At 39.4% G+C, this 21,224-nt stretch overlaps 8 protein-coding genes across 8 annotated transcripts; 4 read left to right on the top strand and 4 right to left on the bottom strand. All coding sequences in view use genetic code 12, as the record gives it.

The window, feature by feature from the left end:
- Positions 1-395: 395 nt before the first annotated feature.
- Positions 396-3,526, top strand: CANMA_003347 (btgC; the record flags this gene model as incomplete). Its single annotated transcript, XM_051815515.1, has 2 exons — positions 396-685; positions 1,189-3,526. The coding sequence occupies 2 exons, from the start codon at positions 396-398 to the stop codon at positions 3,524-3,526; spliced, it is 2,628 nt and encodes an 875-aa protein (XP_051671085.1).
- Positions 3,527-4,294: 768 nt separating this feature from the next.
- CANMA_003346 (aminophospholipid-translocating P4-type ATPase) lies at positions 4,295-9,550 on the bottom strand (the record flags this gene model as incomplete). The annotated part of the gene is made up of 1 exon (XM_051815514.1): positions 4,295-9,550. The coding sequence occupies one exon, from the start codon at positions 9,548-9,550 to the stop codon at positions 4,295-4,297; it is 5,256 nt and encodes a 1,751-aa protein (XP_051671084.1).
- A 666-nt stretch (positions 9,551-10,216) lies between these two features.
- On the bottom strand, positions 10,217-11,284 carry CANMA_003345 (uncharacterized protein; the record flags this gene model as incomplete). The annotated part of the gene is made up of 1 exon (XM_051815512.1): positions 10,217-11,284. One exon carries the CDS (start codon positions 11,282-11,284, stop codon positions 10,217-10,219), a length of 1,068 nt encoding a protein of 355 aa, XP_051671083.1.
- A 332-nt stretch (positions 11,285-11,616) lies between these two features.
- On the bottom strand, positions 11,617-13,552 carry RAM1 (protein farnesyltransferase; the record flags this gene model as incomplete). The annotated part of the gene is made up of 3 exons (XM_051815511.1): positions 11,617-11,856; positions 12,212-13,386; positions 13,540-13,552. The coding sequence occupies 3 exons, from the start codon at positions 13,550-13,552 to the stop codon at positions 11,617-11,619; spliced, it is 1,428 nt and encodes a 475-aa protein (XP_051671082.1).
- Positions 13,553-13,944: 392 nt separating this feature from the next.
- Positions 13,945-15,267, top strand: CANMA_003343 (uncharacterized protein; the record flags this gene model as incomplete). The annotated part of the gene is made up of 1 exon (XM_051815510.1): positions 13,945-15,267. The coding sequence occupies one exon, from the start codon at positions 13,945-13,947 to the stop codon at positions 15,265-15,267; it is 1,323 nt and encodes a 440-aa protein (XP_051671081.1).
- A 130-nt stretch (positions 15,268-15,397) lies between these two features.
- On the bottom strand, positions 15,398-15,784 carry CANMA_003342 (RNA-binding signal recognition particle subunit; the record flags this gene model as incomplete). The annotated part of the gene is made up of 1 exon (XM_051815509.1): positions 15,398-15,784. One exon carries the CDS (start codon positions 15,782-15,784, stop codon positions 15,398-15,400), a length of 387 nt encoding a protein of 128 aa, XP_051671080.1.
- Positions 15,785-16,355: 571 nt separating this feature from the next.
- CANMA_003341 (uncharacterized protein) lies at positions 16,356-17,978 on the top strand (the record flags this gene model as incomplete). The annotated part of the gene is made up of 1 exon (XM_051815508.1): positions 16,356-17,978. The coding sequence occupies one exon, from the start codon at positions 16,356-16,358 to the stop codon at positions 17,976-17,978; it is 1,623 nt and encodes a 540-aa protein (XP_051671079.1).
- A 2,265-nt stretch (positions 17,979-20,243) lies between these two features.
- Positions 20,244-21,128, top strand: AYR1 (acylglycerone-phosphate reductase; the record flags this gene model as incomplete). The annotated part of the gene is made up of 1 exon (XM_051815507.1): positions 20,244-21,128. The coding sequence occupies one exon, from the start codon at positions 20,244-20,246 to the stop codon at positions 21,126-21,128; it is 885 nt and encodes a 294-aa protein (XP_051671078.1).
- Between the last annotated feature and the right edge of the window lie 96 nt (positions 21,129-21,224).

Genomic DNA, 21,224 nt, shown 5'->3' with positions numbered 1-21,224 from the left:
TAAGAGGTCTTTAGTTGTCTTCCGTATTGGGCAAAAACGTTCCTAGTTTCCTCCTAAAGCTGATTTCTGAAGCTTCAAACCAGCTTCATAAAACCATTTTCTGTGACCCTCACTTACTTTTCATAGTACCATGTTTTGCGAGCACAATCTTCAGGACCTACTACTACCTGAAACCCCCTTTCAAAGGAAAAAAACAACAAAAACAATAGAAAAAAAAAAAAGAAACAAAAAAGAAAAAAAGAACGAATTTTTCTTCTCTTTCTTTCGCAGTTTGACATCATTTTGGCGTACCATTTCTTTTCATTTCAGCTTTTGGACTTACCTGGACCTACGTTCATAGCAAATTGGGGCTGTTACACTTTAAATTGATACAGAATCACAAATCATAGCAAACCATGCCAGAATCTATCCCTATGAGTGAGATTTCTCAATCACCTCAGACACCACAAGACGACACAGAACAGCAACCTAAATATCAACCTCAGAACAAAACAATCACAACGGAACCCAAAGCTACAGATGAAAAGGACCCATTTCAACTACAGCTGCAATGGGCTGTAGGCCCAGCTAATCCTGAGGGCTTGAAACCTCAGAAAACCAACGCGTCTGCGTCATCATCAGGAACTTCCTCCAGTTCTGGTTCCGATTTCTCTGGACATAGTGGGTATCACCGAGAACACAATGAGTGTACTGAATTCTGTATTGAATTTTTCACATGTTTCGGAGTAATCGACTGTTGCCCTAAGAACGGTGAGGGTTGTGTGACCTCATGTGCAACTTGGTTGGGTAATCTTGTATTTTCCTGTTGTAAATGTTAAAGCAAGGACGCCTATATCTTTTTATGGAGGTGAGGACAATTGTTTGGTGCCAGCTGCTGTGGTGGTGGTGGTGGTATTAGTGGTTTATAGACATGTGCAAATACATTACATTTTTAGAGCACGTTGCTGTAGACATCTACTTTAGTGTTTTGCAACCTCAAAGTTTGTGTTACAGATGTATGTTCATGCACGATGATAATACCGTTCAGCGATATGATTATAATGGTTGAGCCAAAGTGCAGCGATGTGCATACCGTGGTGTGTTGCAAAAAAAAGCGGTAAAAAAAATAATAATAATAATTGGAGATTTTGAGGAAGAAAATTTGGTTGGGAAAGTGGTTTAAATTTTACAACCAAACAATCAACTTAGAACATCAAGGGGCTTGAAATATTTTCTTAATGCAATGCAAGACAAGAAAGGCAAGTCATCAAAGAGGTCAGTTACAGCCCCAATTACACACAGAAGAGACCACACCCCACTTCGCAGTGAAGAAGGTGCAACCCATTTGGTCAAATTAAACCCCTATAAAATTGCACGGGCTACCTCATACAATGTATTCATGGAGTATGGTGCAACTGCTGCCAATGCTGGTATGGAATCAGATCCAGTAATTGAAACCCCCAAAGCAGATGTATCTCAAGTTGTTTCATCCCAGGTGCAAAAGGAAGTGAAAGAGACAAAAAACACAGATTTAGCTGACAATGTAGTGAAGATATCTGAAACGCCAACTGTACAACCGGTTGCTGATACATCACCCAGCCTTCACGGCAACTCTGCAAATGAGCAGCTTTCTGGGGAGTCAGCCAGAGGTCAAGATGACCCGATGATATTCAAATATACAGGATCAAAGGATTCAGGGACAAAGTTAGACAAACCAGGAGTTCTTGATTCACATTTGGATCAACTGAGAACCACTAGAATATCCTCAAGGCGTTCCAAAGAAGTTGAGAATAAAAAACAGCCAGATTTTGAAGAAAATAGTCTTGAGATGCAGTCGTCACAAGTTGGAAACAACCAAATGCATGCAGCCTTGAATGGTGCAGAGAACCATTTCCATAAAAAGAAGAAATCAGCTTATCTGGGTGTTATTAATCACGACGGTGACAAGTCAAGTGAGTCGTTGGGTGCAAATATCATCAACACTGGTTCCGAGTTTGCATCAAGCTTTCATTTCGACCAAATTGACAAGCATGTTGAAAAACGCGATGCTACAGTCATCTACACCAGAAAGTATGACAGTGCATCAAAGCATGAACAGGGGAAAGGGCAAGGGAAAGGGCAAGGACCAGAAAGTGGAGATCATTCATGTGCCAACTCTCCCCTTTCAGAAAGTACAAACAGAACAAGGACTGGTGTAAAGTCGAAATTTGGTAGTGATTTGGTGAGTCTCAACCTTTCGGGTCCAAATAATATAGAAAGTGAGGATTCATTGTACAGAAGATTGTCTGCGTCAATGAACTTTGAAGGAGCTCCAACTATTGGCAAGTTGGCCGAGAAAGACGGAAATGGAAAGAGAGTCAATTCTGAATCTTCTATCAGTGGAAAATCTAACAGCATGGCAGCATCCTCTCGCTGGAAAGTTGGTATAGCTATATCTGTATCTGTAGTTTTTGCTGGAATGGTTTTAGGGGGACTCCTAATTGCTATCTACATTCTATCTCACGGGACTCGCAACTCGGTTGATTCATATTTTAATAATGGCAAAAACAACCCTCATTTGAGAGAGTTGTTTGCTAAACATTTGCTGCAGGAGGAACCTTTTGGAGTTGTAAGTAACTCGGTTGATGGGTTAAGTATTGCGGCAAAGGGCGACAACGAGGTCACAGATTTAATGAAAGGTGTATCGAACATCATGTTTCACGGCATTGCTTACTCCCCCAATAATGCGTTGGAGCCCCATTGTCAGTTCACTAAGCGTGATGCGATGCTAGATTTGGCAAAAATCTCCACCATAACGACACGTATAAGAACGTATGGAATGCAATGTGAACAAGCCGAGTTGATATTGGATGCCATTGATCATATGAATTTGAACATGACCTTGGCAATGGGGGTATGGATTGGTAAGAATGATACATTGAACCGACAGCAGATGGATATGATGAAAAAAGTCATTGCCAAGCACCCAGACCCTTCCAGAGTAATCAATTCGATATTTATTGGAAACGAAGTTCTTTTTAGAGGTGACAAAACCAGAAAAGAGTTGATAGAATACATCCATGATGCAAAGAGATTTTTACAAGTGATGAAAATTGATGACATTCCCGTGGGTACTTCGGAAATTGGGTCCCTCATTGATCTGGAGTTACTAATCAACTGTGACATAGTCGGTGCCAACATTCAACCCTTTTTCGGTGGTGTTTCCGTCGAAGATGCGACCCACTGGGTGTTGCATTTTCTTGATTTCCAGATTTTGCCGCACAATGAGAACATCGATACCCCGATTGTCATTACAGAAGTTGGGTGGCCAAGCGGAGGCGGTCGCTATCGCTATGGACAAGCAGGTGTGTCAAGTTTGAAGATCTTCCTTAGCACATTTTTATGTACAATGAGGGAGTTGCCGCTCGAGTATTACTTTTTTGAAGCATATGATGAGCCGTGGAAAGAAGTGTTTTGGACCTCGAATCAACAATGGGAAACACAGTGGGGCATTTTCAATGCCGATAGACTGAGTAAGTTTCCTCTTCAAAACCTAGGATGTATTTGAAATGTGATGAAAATGTTAGTAAACGTAATCTAGTGTGTGGAATTTTACTTGTAGCTGAACTTTTAGTTTTCTAATTGATCCGTTTCAGTTGCAAAATAGTGAACTGATCTTTTTTACTTTTATCCTTTGCATTCAAGAACATCTCTTTCGCATTTGACCTGTTGATATATTGATCAATTAATGTCGTGTAGCTAACTCTTCAATGAGATGTTTTATTTTATATGCCTTTTTTTGGAAGCAAACCTAAATACATCTCTAAGAAATTGTTGAATTTGGAATAAAATCAATGCAAAATTTACATAAATACGTCCAATGAGGAATTACAAAACCTCAAGGAAATAAATGCAACTAACTCAACACTCATTCTAGAGGTATTTTTCAACAAATAGAAGTGATTTTGAACTGCTTCTTCGTCACTGGTCCTTCAAACAAGCTGTTATAAGATCATTAATATTTAATTGTTTATTAAATACATATTTATTTTGACCAACAAATGAGTGGTTTGGCTCAGTTGGCAACTTGTCCGAGTGGTTAAGGAGAAAGACTTGAACGATTTCAAGGTATCTTTTGGGCTCTGCCCGCGTAGGTTCGAGTCCTGCAGTTGTCGTTATTTTTTCCTTTTTGCAATTTTTCCCGCACTTTGCTAACCTTTGAGAGACTAAATTAATAACAAGAGTGACAAAGCGTAGGCTCCGCTTAAGCAAAAGAGAGGACTATCAACACTCATATACATGAAAGTGACAAAACGTTTTTTAACTATATAGGTACTTACAGTCGACCCTCTTCCTCCTCACGCAAATTCTTCAACCGGCTATCTATAATTGCATCAACATCTTCATCGGAATCTGCCAGGGATCTCCTCTTTTTCATACCAAACGCTTTAGAAAGCGACCAGCTCCTTTTTTCTCTATTTCTAATTTTGACTCTCTTACCACTGGGTAAAATTTCGTAGCCGTCTTCATCAACAACATCATGTGGCATAGCATCGCTGGCAAAAACGCCAACTCCATCACCACTTGGTGGAAGCTCGTGATCCATTGGGTTAGTACCTGCTCTCTTTCTATTAAGTGCAGATTGACCATAAAGGTCATCCTCATTATCACCCAATTCAATGTTTTTCCCTCCAAACGATTTCAAATCCACATTAATGCCGATCTTGTTCAACAACTTAAATAACAGGGTCTTGGTAGTTGATGGGTCTCGAGGAAAGGTCCAACCTTGATATAATTCCTTATATGCAGATTGCTCAAACAATTTTCTCAACTTCATATCCTTCTCATAAACTTGGAAAATTTGATCGTCACTGGGGTTAAACATGAAAATAAATACTTTGATCAAAATGTCAAAGAATAAAGGCACCGTTAATATAAGAAGTAAAGCAGCCCACCAACTTTGGTCCAATCCCCATGTGATTAAGCCATAAGCTACAAAAAATATGGTGGACTCCTTCAGTCGATAAAGGAACATAATCAAAACATTCCACAATGCCAACCCACCAACTGATATAATGAACGAAGCAAAAGCAAGCCATTGTCTATTCTGCATTTCCAACAAGGTACATTTCGCATTGATGATAGTTACCAAAACAGTAAATACTAACGATCCCAATGCAAACGTGGTATTGTCTCGCAAGCCAGTAAATCCCCAAATGTACCACGCCAAAAATTCGACTCCAACACTTTGAAGCGTTGCTAAAATCATCCAGGAAAGAAATACTCGAAGATTGAATGCTTGATATAAGCGTCCCTTTGAATAAAGCTCAGGTACAGCAATTAAAGTGGCTGGCTTCAAGTCTTTGTCAAACATCCCGATACAAAGAACCGGTAATGAGGTAAACAAGGTATTGAACATGGATAACGACCAACTCTCATACATGGATGATCCAGAAAAAAGTGTGTTTCTCTGATATATGCACTGAGTCAAGTAAAACAAAAGCTCCTTGTAAAACGTGCACAACACAAACTTTGATGTCCTGACATAATTGTAACGTCCATTCACCAACAAAAGCTTGAGCAAAAATCGAAATTGGGCAATTGCATAGTCAGCTGATCTAGCAGCTTGTAATCCTTCTCTCCCAGTTATTCCAACACCAATGTCGGCGCTTTGAATCATGGCAATATCATTGGCACCGTCTCCAATTGCTAAAGTCACTGCCTTCTTCCTCAAAGATCGAACAGAGCTCACCATGTTTGCCTTTTGACTAGGAGAAGCTCGGCAACACACAGTCGAGTCAACCTCCACACAAAGTTCGAAAAATTGAGACAGTATTTGAGAATCACTTTCGATTTCTGCCAAAGTTCCACCATCGATAACAAGCACACTATGGGCAATCCTACCGCCTTGTATATCTTTCAAGAACGATCTTATCTTATCAGAAACAGCTTGCTTACCCTCATCGCTAGATAAAATAGTCACCGTTGAATAATCCTTTATAAGACGGCATGAGTATCCAATGTTTATTGCAGTTTCCCTTTTATCTCCCGTCAACATCCACATTTTTATCCCGGCTCTTCGAAGTTTCACTATTGATTCACTAACTCCATCTTGTAGCTTGTCTTCAATTGCAGTTGCACCAAGCAACTCAAGATTGAATTCGATTTTACCTCCCACATCCTCAACCATTTGCGCACGATCCTTTAATGATGTTTTAGCTTCGGTGTACTCAGTATGCCACTCTTCATACTCTGCTTGGTTTAACCACTTGAAAGAATATAACAAAGTACGCAATCCCTCGGTTGAAAATTCCTCGACATGCTCCAACGTTTTTTCAATTACAAACTCATCATTAACTATAAGCTTATCATGTGGGATGGATGGTAGTTGTGTTTCATCTGAATTTAGATTCGTCAGTAATCCTTCACCATTGGCAGAAACACTTCCATCCATACTGTATTTTTGAGCCTGTTGATGGTGTAAGGACCTTCTTGCTTGATTGGCAATGCTGGCTAACTCTGCCTCTTCCTCCTCTTCGAACCCCATCAATGCGTTATCAATAGTGTTCATCTTTGTTTCTCCACCTCCACCTAAATTCAAGCTTTGTCGCAAAGAAAACCCAGACTTTCTCGATTCCATATCTTGTGAGAACCTCGATTGCAATACCACATCGGCTTCCTGCATTTTACGCTCTGTTGACTGTATAGAAATATCCTTTGCTTTCTCTTTAGCTAGTTTGGAGTTGCGCAAGTGTTCCAAGATAACGTTATCTGCTCCTTTGCAAATAACAGCAATTCTACCATCGGGGAACTTTACCACCGCTGACATTCTCTTCCTAGCAGAAGAGAACTCAATGACATCCAACACTTGGTACTCCTCTATGACAGGATCGCTTTCAAAACCTTCGGGGTATGTTTTTATTTTCAACTTATCAGATTGTCGATCAAAAACTACGTATCCCAAGTCTCTAGCTGCTTGCACCAATGCTACTTCATCCGGAGATGTAGCCTGATAAGATATCGCTCCATCATCTTCAATATCTTGCCCCGAAAACACTTCCTCTAGTGACGAGCTCGAATCGCTGATTTTGAATTTTTTACCCGTTTGTTTAATAGGGGAACACGTATTGCACAATGCGAGCGATAATAGAAAAAATTTGGCCTTGCGAGAAAATAAAGTCTGAGGATGCGTTTGCAAGTGTCTGATTAGTTGCAACGTGTTTAATGTATCCTGTACTTTATGAGGCTGTGCTGTGGAAATCCATGTCTTTGCGCTCAAACCTGATGGCTTGATGTCCATACTTTCACGTGCAATTGAAGTGGTACTAAATCGGTTTGTTTCAGTAGTGTTCTTGTTGACTTGCAGAATCGACAGTCTTGGAACTTGCATGCTTTGCCTTTGCACCAAGCTAGCAACATCTTGGTCACCAGGGTTTTCGCGCTCGTTCACCATAAGATCTAGATCATGGAGCCAACTCATTCCACAGACACTTAGCTTTCTGAATATCATCTTGTTATCTGTAAGCGTTCCCGTCTTGTCACTGAAGATGTATGACACTTGTCCCAATTCTTCTAAAATGGTGGCAGTCTTGGCATCTGCTGGTGTGTTTGTCTTTGAGTCATACATGTCAATATCAAACTGCAAAAAGCACAACTGCATAACCTTTATAATCTCCATGGTGACATAAAGTGACAACGGAATCAACGTGTTGTACATAATAATAAATCCCATCAAGGTTGCCGCTACACCGGCGTCTTCTTCGTAAAGGTACCAGGCCTTGCTTTTATTTTCGTTATATTTGAGACGTTGTGCCATTGTTGAGAACGCAGACAACATCACCACAACAAAAACCATAAAGATGACAATATAATTGATATTTTTCTGTAACTTTGGCGCTTTAGTTCTTGGGTTTTTAATATTATTCATTCTAATTTTCGTCTCCTCACCCGTAAATACAACAATTCCTAGGACTGATTCCGTGTTTCTCAAAACACTGCCACGATACACCACATTGTCAGAACCCAAGGGGTACACTTGTTCATTCATGTAGAAAGACGCCTCAAAGTTGTACAAGTCAATATTGGGGTCCTCAGTGGTTATCAAAGTATGTAGGTTTTTCAACCCAGGTGCTGTTCGTGCCTTTTTAGAAATTTCCGGATGAGGGGATTTTGATTTCATATTTGTCTCACCATCTAGAGCCATTGTTTCAACAAATGCTTCCTGCAAATCGTCCCCACACGTTGCAATCAATATCACATCAGCTGGAAACCACTCATTTTCATTAATTTTGACAATATCACCCACTTTGATATTTTTCCATTTTGTCGGTACTTCTTTCAAATTGTATTGTTGCATAGCGCTTTTATTGGCAAACAGTAAATTATCTGAAGTAAGAGAGTCTTCCAAGTCAGATAGCGAGGAATTTGCTGATAGACTGGGCAAACCTCCTTGATTTGCGGAACGTCCAGAAACCACCGGTATAGTCTCAGTCAAGATGGTATTTATCGAATGAGTGTCAAAATTACTCAACTCTTGGTCTTCCCTAACTACTGTGGTTATTTTGCTATTCTCCTCTTTGTCGTGGCCGTGTCTTTTCCAATCATCAAAGCCCTCTCTCGCCATTGATATTGACATGAAAATACACAAGGGTATAATCGTAGTGTATTGACCAGTAGTGGACCAGCCGGGTATCATTTGCATAATAGCCACCACCATGAAGTAACAGTTGGCTATTTTTGAAAATTGCGCTCGTAGCTGCTTGGGAAGAAAAGAATAAATTGTGTATTTCGAAGATGTGATGATGTTGTTAACATAAGGCTCATTTGTTCTTTCATCAATGTAGCCTTTTGATTCGGAGCTATAATACTCATCCTGATAGTAATCGTTAACTCCATTTGGATTTACCGAAAGGGGAATGATTCTTCCGCATTCTGTAGACTGTGAAATCTTGACCCCCAAAAGTTTATTCTTAAACAGTTTAAGTCGTCTCCAAAATCTGTTCTGTGAGGTATTATGCAAGCGTCGTTTCTTTGTCACAAATGAGGTGGAGCTTATACTTGATCTTTTGCTTTCAATAGTTAGATGGGTTGTCGATTTGGACAACTGTGACTCAAATACGCTATAAGGTTCATATTTCTGGCCAAATGAAGATGAAGATTCGTAAACTGGCAATGGGTCTGGTGATTCGTCAATGTTAATTTGAGGGGGTGCTGTATGCACTGTATTGGAAAGTGATTGAAGCTCAATATTGTCTGATGGCTTAAGTGTGGCTGTTGTGGAATCATTGTGTTTTGGAAGTGCTTCTTCTTCCTCGTGTATTTTGAAGGCTCTATTGAACAACTGTGACCTCAAAGACAAGCCACGTTTTCGTCTTGTATGTGAAGAGGCAGGCAACGGAAGGAGGTTGTTGTTGTTGTTGTTGTTGTTGTTGTTGGGGGCACCTTGTTCTTGATTTGTATCTGGTGATGGTAGGTGCTCAGCAGGAGCAGGTGGCGGCTCTTGCTCTCGTGGAAAGCTAGCTACTGGTTGAGGTAGATAGCTGCTGTTTTTCCCTGTTTCATTCTCATTAGAATTTGAGTTTCCTTCAATCATTTGTCTCAAAATACAGTCGTGTTTAGAAATAACTCGAAGTATTCAAAAGCATGTAATATATTATTTTTATAGCGAATGTGAGTATGTAACAACTATGGCGTAGTATTAGGGCACCACTGATGATATTTTAGGAATGTGTTTTGATTTAGAGGGATTGTTGTTATGACAATAGCGAGAGAGGCAGATCTTTTTTCTTTTTTAATTCTTATTTCTTTTTAATTTTTGTTTCTTTTTTATTAAGACCACCACTACCAAATGATTAATAACAAACACCAATCCCCATGAACCATTACTACTACAACTACAACAAAGAGAGATCACTGATAAAGACATCAAGAAGAGACTGGGGTACTTATCCTGTAAAATTTAAGCATGCAAGTGTCTAATACTATATCCAAAAGGTAGATATTCCTTCCTAAAGTAAAGTAAAGTAAAGTAAACTAACAGTCATTCCAGGAGGTGCTACCTTTTCTTTTGGGTTTAGGCACTGCCTGCCTAAGCCACCCCATCTTCTCTTCTTTTTGTTTACTTACTTTGTGTGCGATAAGAAACTTTATGCCACTGTACTACCAGTTTAGATCAGTACAATGTTAATATACACGACCTTTTATTTCACATCTAATACACGTTTAATTTACAATATAATATATACAAGTAGTACTAGACTCAGAATATCCAATTCAAGTACCCTTTCCACCTACTCTTCTTTTCGTCCTGACTGCTTTCTTCCAATTGTGCATAATATTCCGCTTCGTGGGCTTCAATTTCGTCAAGACCGGTTGTCAAATCAGCATCAATAGGCTTAATAAATTTGGTCTTCTTCACCACTTTCCAGACAATGAAAACTGCCAACGAGACGAAAATCATGACATAACTGAACAAGAAATCGTCAACTGCCCACTTGCCGGGCATAAATACTTGGTAACCCAAGATTCCAATAATACACCAGTACATGAACGCAGTGAAGTAGATGGAATATGGCTGAAACCATGATCTATAGGTGAATTTCGAGCGGTCAATTCCTTGTGCTTTCACCGCATGGTAAAATCCAATGTAAATGATACTCATGAATCCGTAATTGAGAACTTGTGCACCAGTGACCAAGTTGACGATGTAGTTCAACGCCTTAGTTCCCGACTTTCCAAGCTGTAACAACGACAACAAGGCGAAACAGCAGGAAACAAAGACACAGTAAATAGGAATACCTCTTTTAGTACAGATTTTGAAAAATCTTGGCACAAATCCCTTCTTGGTCAAATTGTACAAACATCTCGAAGAAGTGTATGTGTATGAGCAACCAGCTGAGAAAGCCGACGTTAGCACAACTGCATTGACTATGTGCGGAAGCACATCAACTCCCAAGTTTTGCATAGCGACAACATATGGTGAAGAAGCAGCACCGGAACTGGATGATGTTAATGCAACATACTTGGGATCGTTGTAGGCAATCAAAATTGAGACAGATAATGCACCTCCAATGTAAAATGCCACCAAACGGTACAACACAGTCCTAAAAGCAATGGGCAAGTTAATTCTTGGATTGACACATTCACCAGCAGTCATACTCAAGTACTCACTACCAACACAAGTAAATGAACTTGACAATCTAAGTGAGGCCAAGAAACCTTGGAACCTACCTAAATTCCCAGTTGCATATTTCATTCCAATGGGACCACCAGCAACATGCCAATTTCTAAAACCAAAAGCATCATGCTGAGGGTTTCCACCACACATGGTAACCAAGGTGAAGAATATTAAACCAATGCAAAGAATCAACTTTGCCAACGAAAACCAAAACTCACATTCACCAAACACGCGAACTGCATACAAGTTGATGGCAGCATAAATGGCAATTTGAATAACAAAAGTGATGGCAGGCGAGTTTCACCGATATTTTTTCTTAAGGGGAAAAACGATACTAGATATAGTTCTACATAGAGAGAAAATCAGTATAAGAGATACGAGACTTTTAGGCTTTTATTAAATCAAAAATCAACCTCCCCCCCAGTCTAAACTGGAGTTACAACGCAACGAAATAAAAATAAATTTGCAAAAGTTGTTTTAAATCACTTTGGAATATACCACACATTCTCTTTACAAGTGCTATTGGTTAAAGAGTCAATTGGCCTGTACAATCCTGTCAATACACTTCCTTGTAAATTGTGATAATACCAGATTTCGTCAATTGAGTTATTCAAACATCCAACATACACAGAAGCACCATGGACTTCTTTCAACGCTGCTTCAACATCACTCAACTTGTATTGTCTTGTAGTGGTGGGGTAAATACCGGCATTGGCTAGAAACTGATAGGTGTCTAATTGGCTCCATATTTCAACTGTTTTTTACGACAATCGAGTTTGGTAAGACCTTACTATCACAGGTGTATCTGCTTTTGCTATTATGGTTTGATCTCCTATGCAAAACCAAACATCTCTCTGCTCAGACTGGTGACAACTACATCTCCAGAACAATGTTGCAAAAAGATGTTGGGATACCAAATACTGGGTTAATTGCCTTTGTAAATGTTGTATCATCCGTGCTCCTTTCTATTATCCTGAATGCCAAGCAGTCAACTTCTTTCTTCTCCTCGCTTAGGTGATACTCATGTTCGCAGCAGCTTAGACCGCACAAAGCGTAATTTGTATGGTAAAAGTCAACCAGCTTTCCTGGCTTGTCGCGAAATCCTCCAGACTCAACTTGGGCAACTCGCAAGATGTAATTTCTCAAAGCTGCTTTATTTATAATGTGTGACGGGCGTAGAATATCAATCATGGGTATCAATGCACCAATCCAGAAACTATAACACGCGTCAACTAACTTATTAGTTCTCCCTGAAAACCCGCCTTCATAGGTTTGCCTTTCAACACACCATCTAACAAATTTGTCAAATTGTATTTGCTCAATTACAGCTTGTGGGTCTTTATTTATTATAAATAGTGATGCAAAGGCGCAAAATGTGTACCCTCCGTGAGCTTCGGTATTGGGCACTCCAGCAAATCCACCTTCATAAGTTTGGCAGGAAACAATCCAATCTGGAACACCTTCGATCAATTCAGGTGTCACCATGTTTAACAACGATGCTATCACAAGGGCGCAGTATGTTGAACGAGCATCGTATTCTCCTAGTTCATGCATGATAAATGATGAGCCATGGCTCAACTTGCATTTTAAGCTCATTATCCACGAGTACAAATTATTCCTTATTCTCAACAATGTAGTCTTATTTTTAGTAAGGACAAGGGTCAACACAGCAGCATATGTTGATGCTAGATGGCCCATTTGATTGGCGCCACCAGCAATTCCACCTTTGCCATCGTCAATTATACACGTCTCAATCTTTTCATTAACCAATCCGATAATCTCATCGTCTAAAGAGGCATTTACAACATCACGGTGTATAACGAAATACGAATTCAACAACCAATACATCATCCACGGGTGGTTGGCATCAAGCGATTTGTATCCACTCGGCAACTTGGCAGTGAGGCATTTCATTACATAATTCAAATGGGCTTCTTTATAGAATTTCAAGTCGGGGGTTTCCAAATAAGTCTCAATCACGTCATCGAGACATTCATCTTGCTGTTGAGTTGTGCTCGATTGGTATTGAAGATCGATTGGTGGCACGTTCATGGTCCAGTTGCTAGACTGGGACATTTTATGCAATTGTGCTATCATCTCGTCTCGTGTCATGTGGGAAGATATAATATCTTCAAAGTCGCTGTTGCTGTTGCTGTTGCTGTTGCTGTTGCTGTTGCTGTTGCTGTTGCTGTAGTCTGAGTGGTGAGTCTCTTCTCCCCCTACCTCCAGTTCAATAACGTTACGTTTCCGGCCTAGAAGTCGTACAAGGTATTCTACCTGATCCAATTTTGGTGAAGGCATTATGGAAGTCTATTTTATATATGCAGATAATGAGCCTTTCATTTCAGTGGGTGGAAGAAGACTTGCATATTGCAACAACGGATCGATGTTTTAATTTTTTTCACCATATTGGGACATGACAATGACAACGAAGTTGAACAGTTGAACAATTAAACTGTTTATGTGCAATAGCTTTACTTTGGATTGGGGGGCATAAATCTATAAAAGCTTGACGGTGTCATCAAAAGTGACAGTACTGATCAACTTTAGTAAATTGAGTTTCACCTTGGTTTCAGCTTGCTGTATTATCGTAGAGCCAAAAAGGTTCAGGCTCAATAACAAACTGAGCAGCTGTACTTCTTTATCCAGTGTCATTGATCTCTAGACACCACCCCTTTCGAGGCTGAGTCTACCATTGTCAAGCCGGTTCCCCACGTAATTGGGTTTGACAAATTCACAAAACTCGCTTACTAAAATCGTAAAAAAAAATAGATTACCCAGTACAATCTGCTTCAACAACTACATTCACCATGGCACTTCCTAGCTGGCTTGAATCGATACTAGGTCGAAATGGGTACCAAAGGACAGATGCAAATGAACCGCCCAATAATCACACCAACAATAATATGCCTGGTGCATACCAAGAAGAACAAACAAACACACAACCCAGCACCACCGTTCGTGAATCATTAAAAAAGATATCAGCCTATGTTAATGTGATAGTCGCCAAACCACTCATTATTACACTTCTACTAATATTCCAGTTGTTGTCTGCGGTGATCAATATTCTATACTTTAGAGATTTAAACACATCCCCTCCACCCGAGGAAATGATTGACCCTATTGATAAAGTCAACAAATTCGTCCGAGATTTGGAAGATGGTATGGAACCACTGATTACTCAAAATTTAAATCAGTTACCTCCGTTCTTTGAAGGAAGCTATACACAAGCATTGTATATGGCAACACAGAGGGGCAAGATTCTCTTTGTATATTTGACCAATCCCCAGAACGAAAGTGCTTCGTTCATATTCAATGAAATCATCATGAGTCAGGAATTCATTAGAATCTTCAATAAGGATATTATAATATGGGGTGGTGATTTGAAAAACCCCGAAGCTTATCAATTGGCCAACAGTTTGAATGTTACCAAGTTTCCCTTTCTAGGGGTATTGTGTTTAACGAGAGGAACGAAGATGACACCAGAAGGGCCAAAGAAAGATCCAGTAAAGATCTCAATGATAGCTAAACTTCAAGGGGGAAAAGTTAACTCCCTCGATGATGCCAGTACCATAATAAGGAACAAGTTTTTAAGAAAGATTGGGAAATATGAACCAGAATTGAACTTGATACGACAAGAGTTGCAGGATAGATACATGACAGAGGTGTTGCGCAAGCAGCAAGAGTATAACTATATGGCTTCCATGCAGCAAGATATGATCAAAAAGAATGAAAAGAAAAAGAGGGCCCTAACTAAGGAGTATCTAAAATACAAGGCACCGTTGTATAAGAACTTGACTAATCCACCCCCAAAAGAAGAGGCGAAAGAGTATGCTAGAATTGTGTTGAAGTTCCCTGACTCTTCCAGGGTGACAGTCTATTTCCCAAAGCATCTCAAGGTAAGAGACGTGTTTACATTTGTTGAAATATTGAGACAGAATCTTGTTGATCTGACTTCCAATTTGACAGAACTGGAAGCCACAAACAAGTTTAAGAACTTTGAGGTTGAATTCAAGTTTACGCTAACATCGCCATTACCTCCAAGAACAGACATGGCGCTGAAAAAGGATGAAGAAATTGAACAGAATGATTTGATATACCCAAATGGATTGCTACTAGTGGAGGATGTATAGAAAAACGAGCTTTAGTACATCTATTCAACATTTATATGACCTATAGAGTAATATGCAATCACATTAACATATACAGCGATGTCGTCCAAACTTAGTTTGCTCATCCCACAGATAGCCCACCCCATTCGATCTACTTATTTACCTTGCCTTTCTTATTCTTCTTCTTTTCTTTCTTTTTCAACCCAACAAGCCCATTCTTCAATACTCGTATATATTCTTGCCAAAATTGATTCAATTGGTCCGTTTCTACAACAGTTGATAAACGCAATTTATCTTGCTTTTTCTCCTTGTTATTCGAACTATTCATTGAAATCCTAATAAGAATGGGGTACGACGTGTTATTCTGTATTTGATCGTTAGGTATGACATTTGTCGGAAGATCATTGATCGACGGGGACGACGTTACATCAGGTGAACTTAACCGTTTTTGAGTCAAATAGATGGATGATTTGCCATTGTTGTTGGTTACCACTTGGCTCAACTCTTTTAGAAATTGCGAGTTATCTAATCTTGTCATTTTCCTGGTGCTCTAGTGAATATAGTTGAGTAGGGCTAGGTTGTTGTCGCAGTAAGTTAAATTTTGATTAATTTTTTTTTTCTGTATGAGATTTCTTCTGTGTACTCTTTACTACGATTATCAGTGTTGATGGATAGGGTCCCTCTCTAAATCATCCACAGGTTTGAAATATCTAGTTATATTCGATGGCAAGAGTAAGAAAGATTGTTTTTGTATTTAATATATACATTTAAGACTCTTTTCTCTAAGTTTGGACACAAGTGTGTCTTAACCAATATCTTACTAACCACTCTCCAATTGTGTACATAACAGATTTAAAATGTATTTGTTTCTGTTTGTGTAAAATGTGGTAAAAGTAAAAATGTTGACGGAATTTAATGGAGGGAAATTATATTTACAACCACACCATTTATAAGAAGTAAATCACTCAATTCACTATATTGAACTACTTACATTGATATCAATATTTCTAAATAGAACCTGGTGGTACATCCTTTTGCTTTCCTATAGCTTCATCATTCACCTCACAGCTTAGAAACCCCAATCACCAGCAAAGATCCCGACCACAATCATGTCAGAGGCCCTTGAACGCCAATACCACTCCAACCAACTAATGGCATCTCATTTCCCTAAGAGATTAACAGCATTGATTGTATCTGTGTTTGTTGCCTTGGCTGCTGGTACCCCTTACATGTATGGGGTCTACTCACCGCAATTGATAAAGCATATAGGCCTAACTGCCTCGGATTCGGCAACGATTTCATTAGCTACTAATATTGGGTCTGGGGTTGGCGGATTGCCAGGAGGACTTCTTATTGACCACTTTGGCCCCCAGGTCAGTATATTTGTTGGATCATTGTGCATACTTACAGGGTATTTTACCATGTTTAAGATTTACCAACATCAGTATAGCAACTTGTTTGTTATATGCATTGCCATGGCTCTTATGGGATTTGGATCTATCACAAGTTATTTTGCCACCTTGAAAGCGTCTCAGGCCAATTTTCCCAAACACAAGGGTGTTGCTGGCGCTTTACCAGTCAGCTGTTTTGGGTTTTCTGCAACCGTTTTTTCTATAATATCGGCATCGTTCTTTAAGGACAACACTGGTGGCCTTTTGCAGTTCTTAGCTTTCTTTTGCGGATCAGTCACATTATTAGGCTCCTTTTTTGTCCATGTTTATGTTGGCGATGAAGAGGATGAACGAGAGAACAACCTTTTGACACCGATTGAAGGGAATGCGGCCCAACAGCATTCAGCTTTAGAGGAAGAAGCTGCTTTGACATCTGATATAGAGCCGCCTCCACAATCTTTGACCAGATCTGATTCCTTAAATGGGTCATTTTCGTTTTGGGGAATTGGGACCAGGACCCCAAGATCATCGATAAGCTTACAAGATTCCGAAGCCACTGAAGTAGCGCGAAGTTTGCTAGAGGTAGAACAAGCCAATAAGCAACCGAAACCAAGGGCTAGTCCTATTGAAACCATAAAGCATCGTCTTGTTGACAAAATTTACTTGGTACATTACTTTATTGTATCAATAACCGCCGGAGTTGGTCAAGTCTACATATATAGTGTAGGCTTTATTGTTGCTGCACAATACTATTACAACAAAGAGCATGATGTGCATCCAAAGTATGACCTAGTGGCCAGGACTCTTCAGATTGCGGTCCATGACCCAGATGCTGCTTCCATACAAGCTCTACAGGTGTCAATTTTGTCAATCGCTTCCTTCTTAGGTCGTATTTTTGCAGGTTTTGTTAGTGATTACATCCACAAAACATGGCACATTCAGAGGCTTTGGATAGTACAGGCCACGTTAATTGTCCTTTCATTGGCCCAGTACATTACAATCTCAAATACTGCGTCATTCCATTTGACTGCAGTAGCCTCGACCTTAACTGGGGCCTGCTATGGACTCATCTTTGGAACTTACCCAGCCGTCATAGCTGATTCGTATGGCACCAAAACATTTTCGACCAATTGGGGCTTGATCTGTACAGGGCCGCTTCTTACATTGTATGCCTTGAATAAGTACTTTGGGTGGATTTACGATAGCCAAACAGATGGCGAGACGGGAATTTGCTATCTTGGTAATGAGTGCTACAAGGGAGCATTCGAACTAAGTTTTATCTTGTGTGGTATTGCCTTTTTGGTATCTGCTGGATTGATCTATAGGCAAAGAAACAAATAGACTGTAGAAATATTTATTTTATAATCAAAGTCGTAGAAGTAAGATCTCTTACTCTTTATGACGCTCATTGGAAAGAATCTAGAATAAGAAGGACAGGGACTATTATAATCAGAGCATAGATCTTGGATTCTTAGAAGTATTAGAGAAAAAATTGCACTGTATATTAGAAACTTCTAGGTCAGAAAAGTAGTATATAGGATTAAGAGATCATCTACAAATAATATCTTGTTATAAAACACTATAACAACAAATTTACGTATATTTTTAACTTTTGAACCTCAATTGGGCTTGTAAACCCACATTGAGACCAGTGATCTCATGCAATTCTCTCTTCGACAATATGCCGATGTTGATGCTTTGTGACAAAGTTATCACGTGCCCTATTAAATTCTCAAATGAGTTTGGCGTACCAAAAGCTTTTCTTTCCAAGCAAACCTCAATTGCCTTCTTCTCAAAGTGTAAAGAAAGATACTCAAAAGGAATGCTATGTACGCAACCTCAAATGTATTTTATTTCTCTTTGTTCCCTCTAATTGTTTCCTGTCTCTTTCAGCCTCCAATTCTGAAATGATGCAAACACCACCACCTTCTAAAATATCCCCATTTAGTCATCATCAAAACACACGAGCTCACCACCTTAAGTCCTCCGAAACCATATTCGCATAAGTGCGGGAATGTCCCATGACCAGATTTAAAGCGAGTATCAAAGTAGCCGCCCGACCTGAAAACCTTCCTCAAGTTCACCTCGAAGCCAACAGGACAATTATGCGTCACGTTGGGACTCACATCCCTAGTTCCACAATGAAGACGCATCCAACAGGCGCTCTTCGGGCCTTAAAAGGAGAAAAAAGGTTTTATGTTGAGTATTTTATGCTTGATTCGTGAAACAGAGAAATAATTGATCATGAGGTGATTGTTGACCGTAGAAATGGTGGATGATTTATTGTGAAGTAGATTTAGACAATAAGGGTAAAAATCGAATGGTAATGTGGTTGGAAAATTGACAAAAACTTCAAACAAAAGAAGGATATCTTGTGGATTATATACATAGATTCTGATGAATTTATTTTTCATATGCTGTGGATGTGGTTGTCTTTATATATATTTTTATATTTTTACTTTTGCAACTAAAAACATTTTGTAGAGGGGGAAGGGATTGCAAAACACAATCGACACAAAAACTACAAGGGGAACGTTAGGAACTGAAATGTCACTGATTTGGCTTTTGCTCACGACACTGAAAATGTGACTTGCAGACCTAACCCAAAGATGACTAGGAGTAAGGGTAGAATGAATAAGTTGTATGGAAGAGCGATACAAAAGAGGAACAAAAGTAAAGGAAAGATATGCCGCTATAATGTTCTTGAATTAAGAGTACATATATATATATATAAGCTTTAGATTGGTTACAAATATTCTAATCGAACTTACTTTTAGCTTTTGTTTCTGGAGTCATATTCTTGGAAATCCTTGACGAGTTGTGATTTGTCAAAGTAATGCATGTGCTTTTTGACATCACCATCTTGGGACAGCTCTATATGGAGGACAGGAACATCGTAGCAATATTTTTCAAACCAATTCTTATTTTTTGGATCCATTATATCTATTTTGGTAAGGTTGAAACCTATTCCTTTTACAGCTGGTGAAGATATAGCCTGCTCGAGTACATTGTTGGCATTTGTGCACAACATACATTGTGCTTTGGTAAAAAACTTAAGCAGGAGATTGGAATTGAATCGTACTTGATTGTATACACTCTGTGGTATTGTTTTGAAGGAACGCATTAAGGTCTGTTTGTAAGTATAAAAGGAAAAGATTTTGTTTTTATTTTTCCAATTTGTCTAAAACAAAAGTGAGAAGTTGAATCATTACACAAAATGAAGTGAAGCAAAGAGAGTACTCTCTCCTTGCATATGAGAACTATATGTTAATATAATACTTCTTTTCTTGTCTAAGATATGTCAACATGAGCATATTTACATCTAGTTGCCTTTTGTTTTAACTATAGTAACAAAACTCGCCAACCAGTTGTACCTCTAAGGCTTGTGTTTAGCATCGATTCTAACACTTTCTGACAGACCACATATTCCTCCGCGGATGCAAAAGCGCTTTTAGCCTTTGTACACGCCTTATATACTTGTAAAGAACAAAAATAAAAAGTTTATAAAGCCCCGGATAAAAAGTTCAATTTCCTTTTCCCGGTTTCAATTGCCAACCCCTTTTTTTCTTTTCTTTTCTTTTCCTTCAACCTAAAGAGCTATCAATAATGTCAATAAGTCGTCGCAGAGTAGCATTGGTCACAGGAGCATCTTCAGGTATAGGTTTCGCAACGTCAATTGAACTTGCCAAGAGGGGATACATTGTTTTTGCGGGGGCAAGGAGGTTGGAACCAATGGCAAAATTAAAAGACGATTACGGGATCAAGACTTTCAAGTTGGATGTTAGTGACTTGCAGAGTGTCAAGGATGCCAGAAGTTATATTCAAGAAGAAACTGGTGGCAGCTTTTTGGATATATTGTTCAACAATGCTGGTCAATCCTGCACATTTCCAGCAATTGATGTTACCGATCAACAATTCACACAGTGTTTTGAAGTCAACTTGTTTGGGGCAATGCGCATGGTCAGAGAATTTATTCCTCTCTTAATCAATGCAAAGGGGGTCATTGGGTTCACGGGTTCTGTTAGTGGAGTCAATCCATTCCCATTTTCATGCACGTACTCTGCTTCAAAAGCTGCTATTCAGCTGTACGCTTCAGTTTTGAGATTAGAGTTGAGACCTTTCGGAGTGAAAGTGATCAACTTTATCACTGGTGGAGTTAAAACAGATATTGAGGATAAGAGAAGCTTACCCGCAACGTCGTTATACAATGTGCCTGGAATGGAGGAAGCGTTTGACGAAAGGAGACAGATGGCAGTTAATAATAATCCACTTCCAGCTGATGCCTATGCCAGACAAGTTGTAAATGATTTTGAGCGGGCCAAGGTGGGAGGTGCTTTGCACTTGTACCGTGGAAAAATGGCATTTATCTTGGGTTTCATAACCCCGCTTCTTCCAAGATTCGTCCTTGAATGGTTATTCATTCGTAAGTTTAAGTTTGCTGGAATTTTCCAATACTTGAAAAATAAGTATGCTTCAGGCATCAAAGCTTGATGGTGTATGCAACACTTTCTTCATCTGCTCGTGTATTGGTTACTTTGAAGGTATGTCATCGACAGTAGCTCACTCACAGAAAGTTGAGAGAAATTG

Source organism: Candida margitis, assembly GCF_024628925.1.
Source record: "Candida margitis strain CBS 14175 chromosome Unknown scaffold16, whole genome shotgun sequence".
Classification (NCBI taxonomy): domain Eukaryota; kingdom Fungi; phylum Ascomycota; class Pichiomycetes; order Serinales; family Debaryomycetaceae; genus Lodderomyces; species Lodderomyces margitis.
The sequence above is the reverse complement of the archived record's forward strand: the minus strand, read 5'-3'. Positions and strand labels throughout refer to the sequence as shown.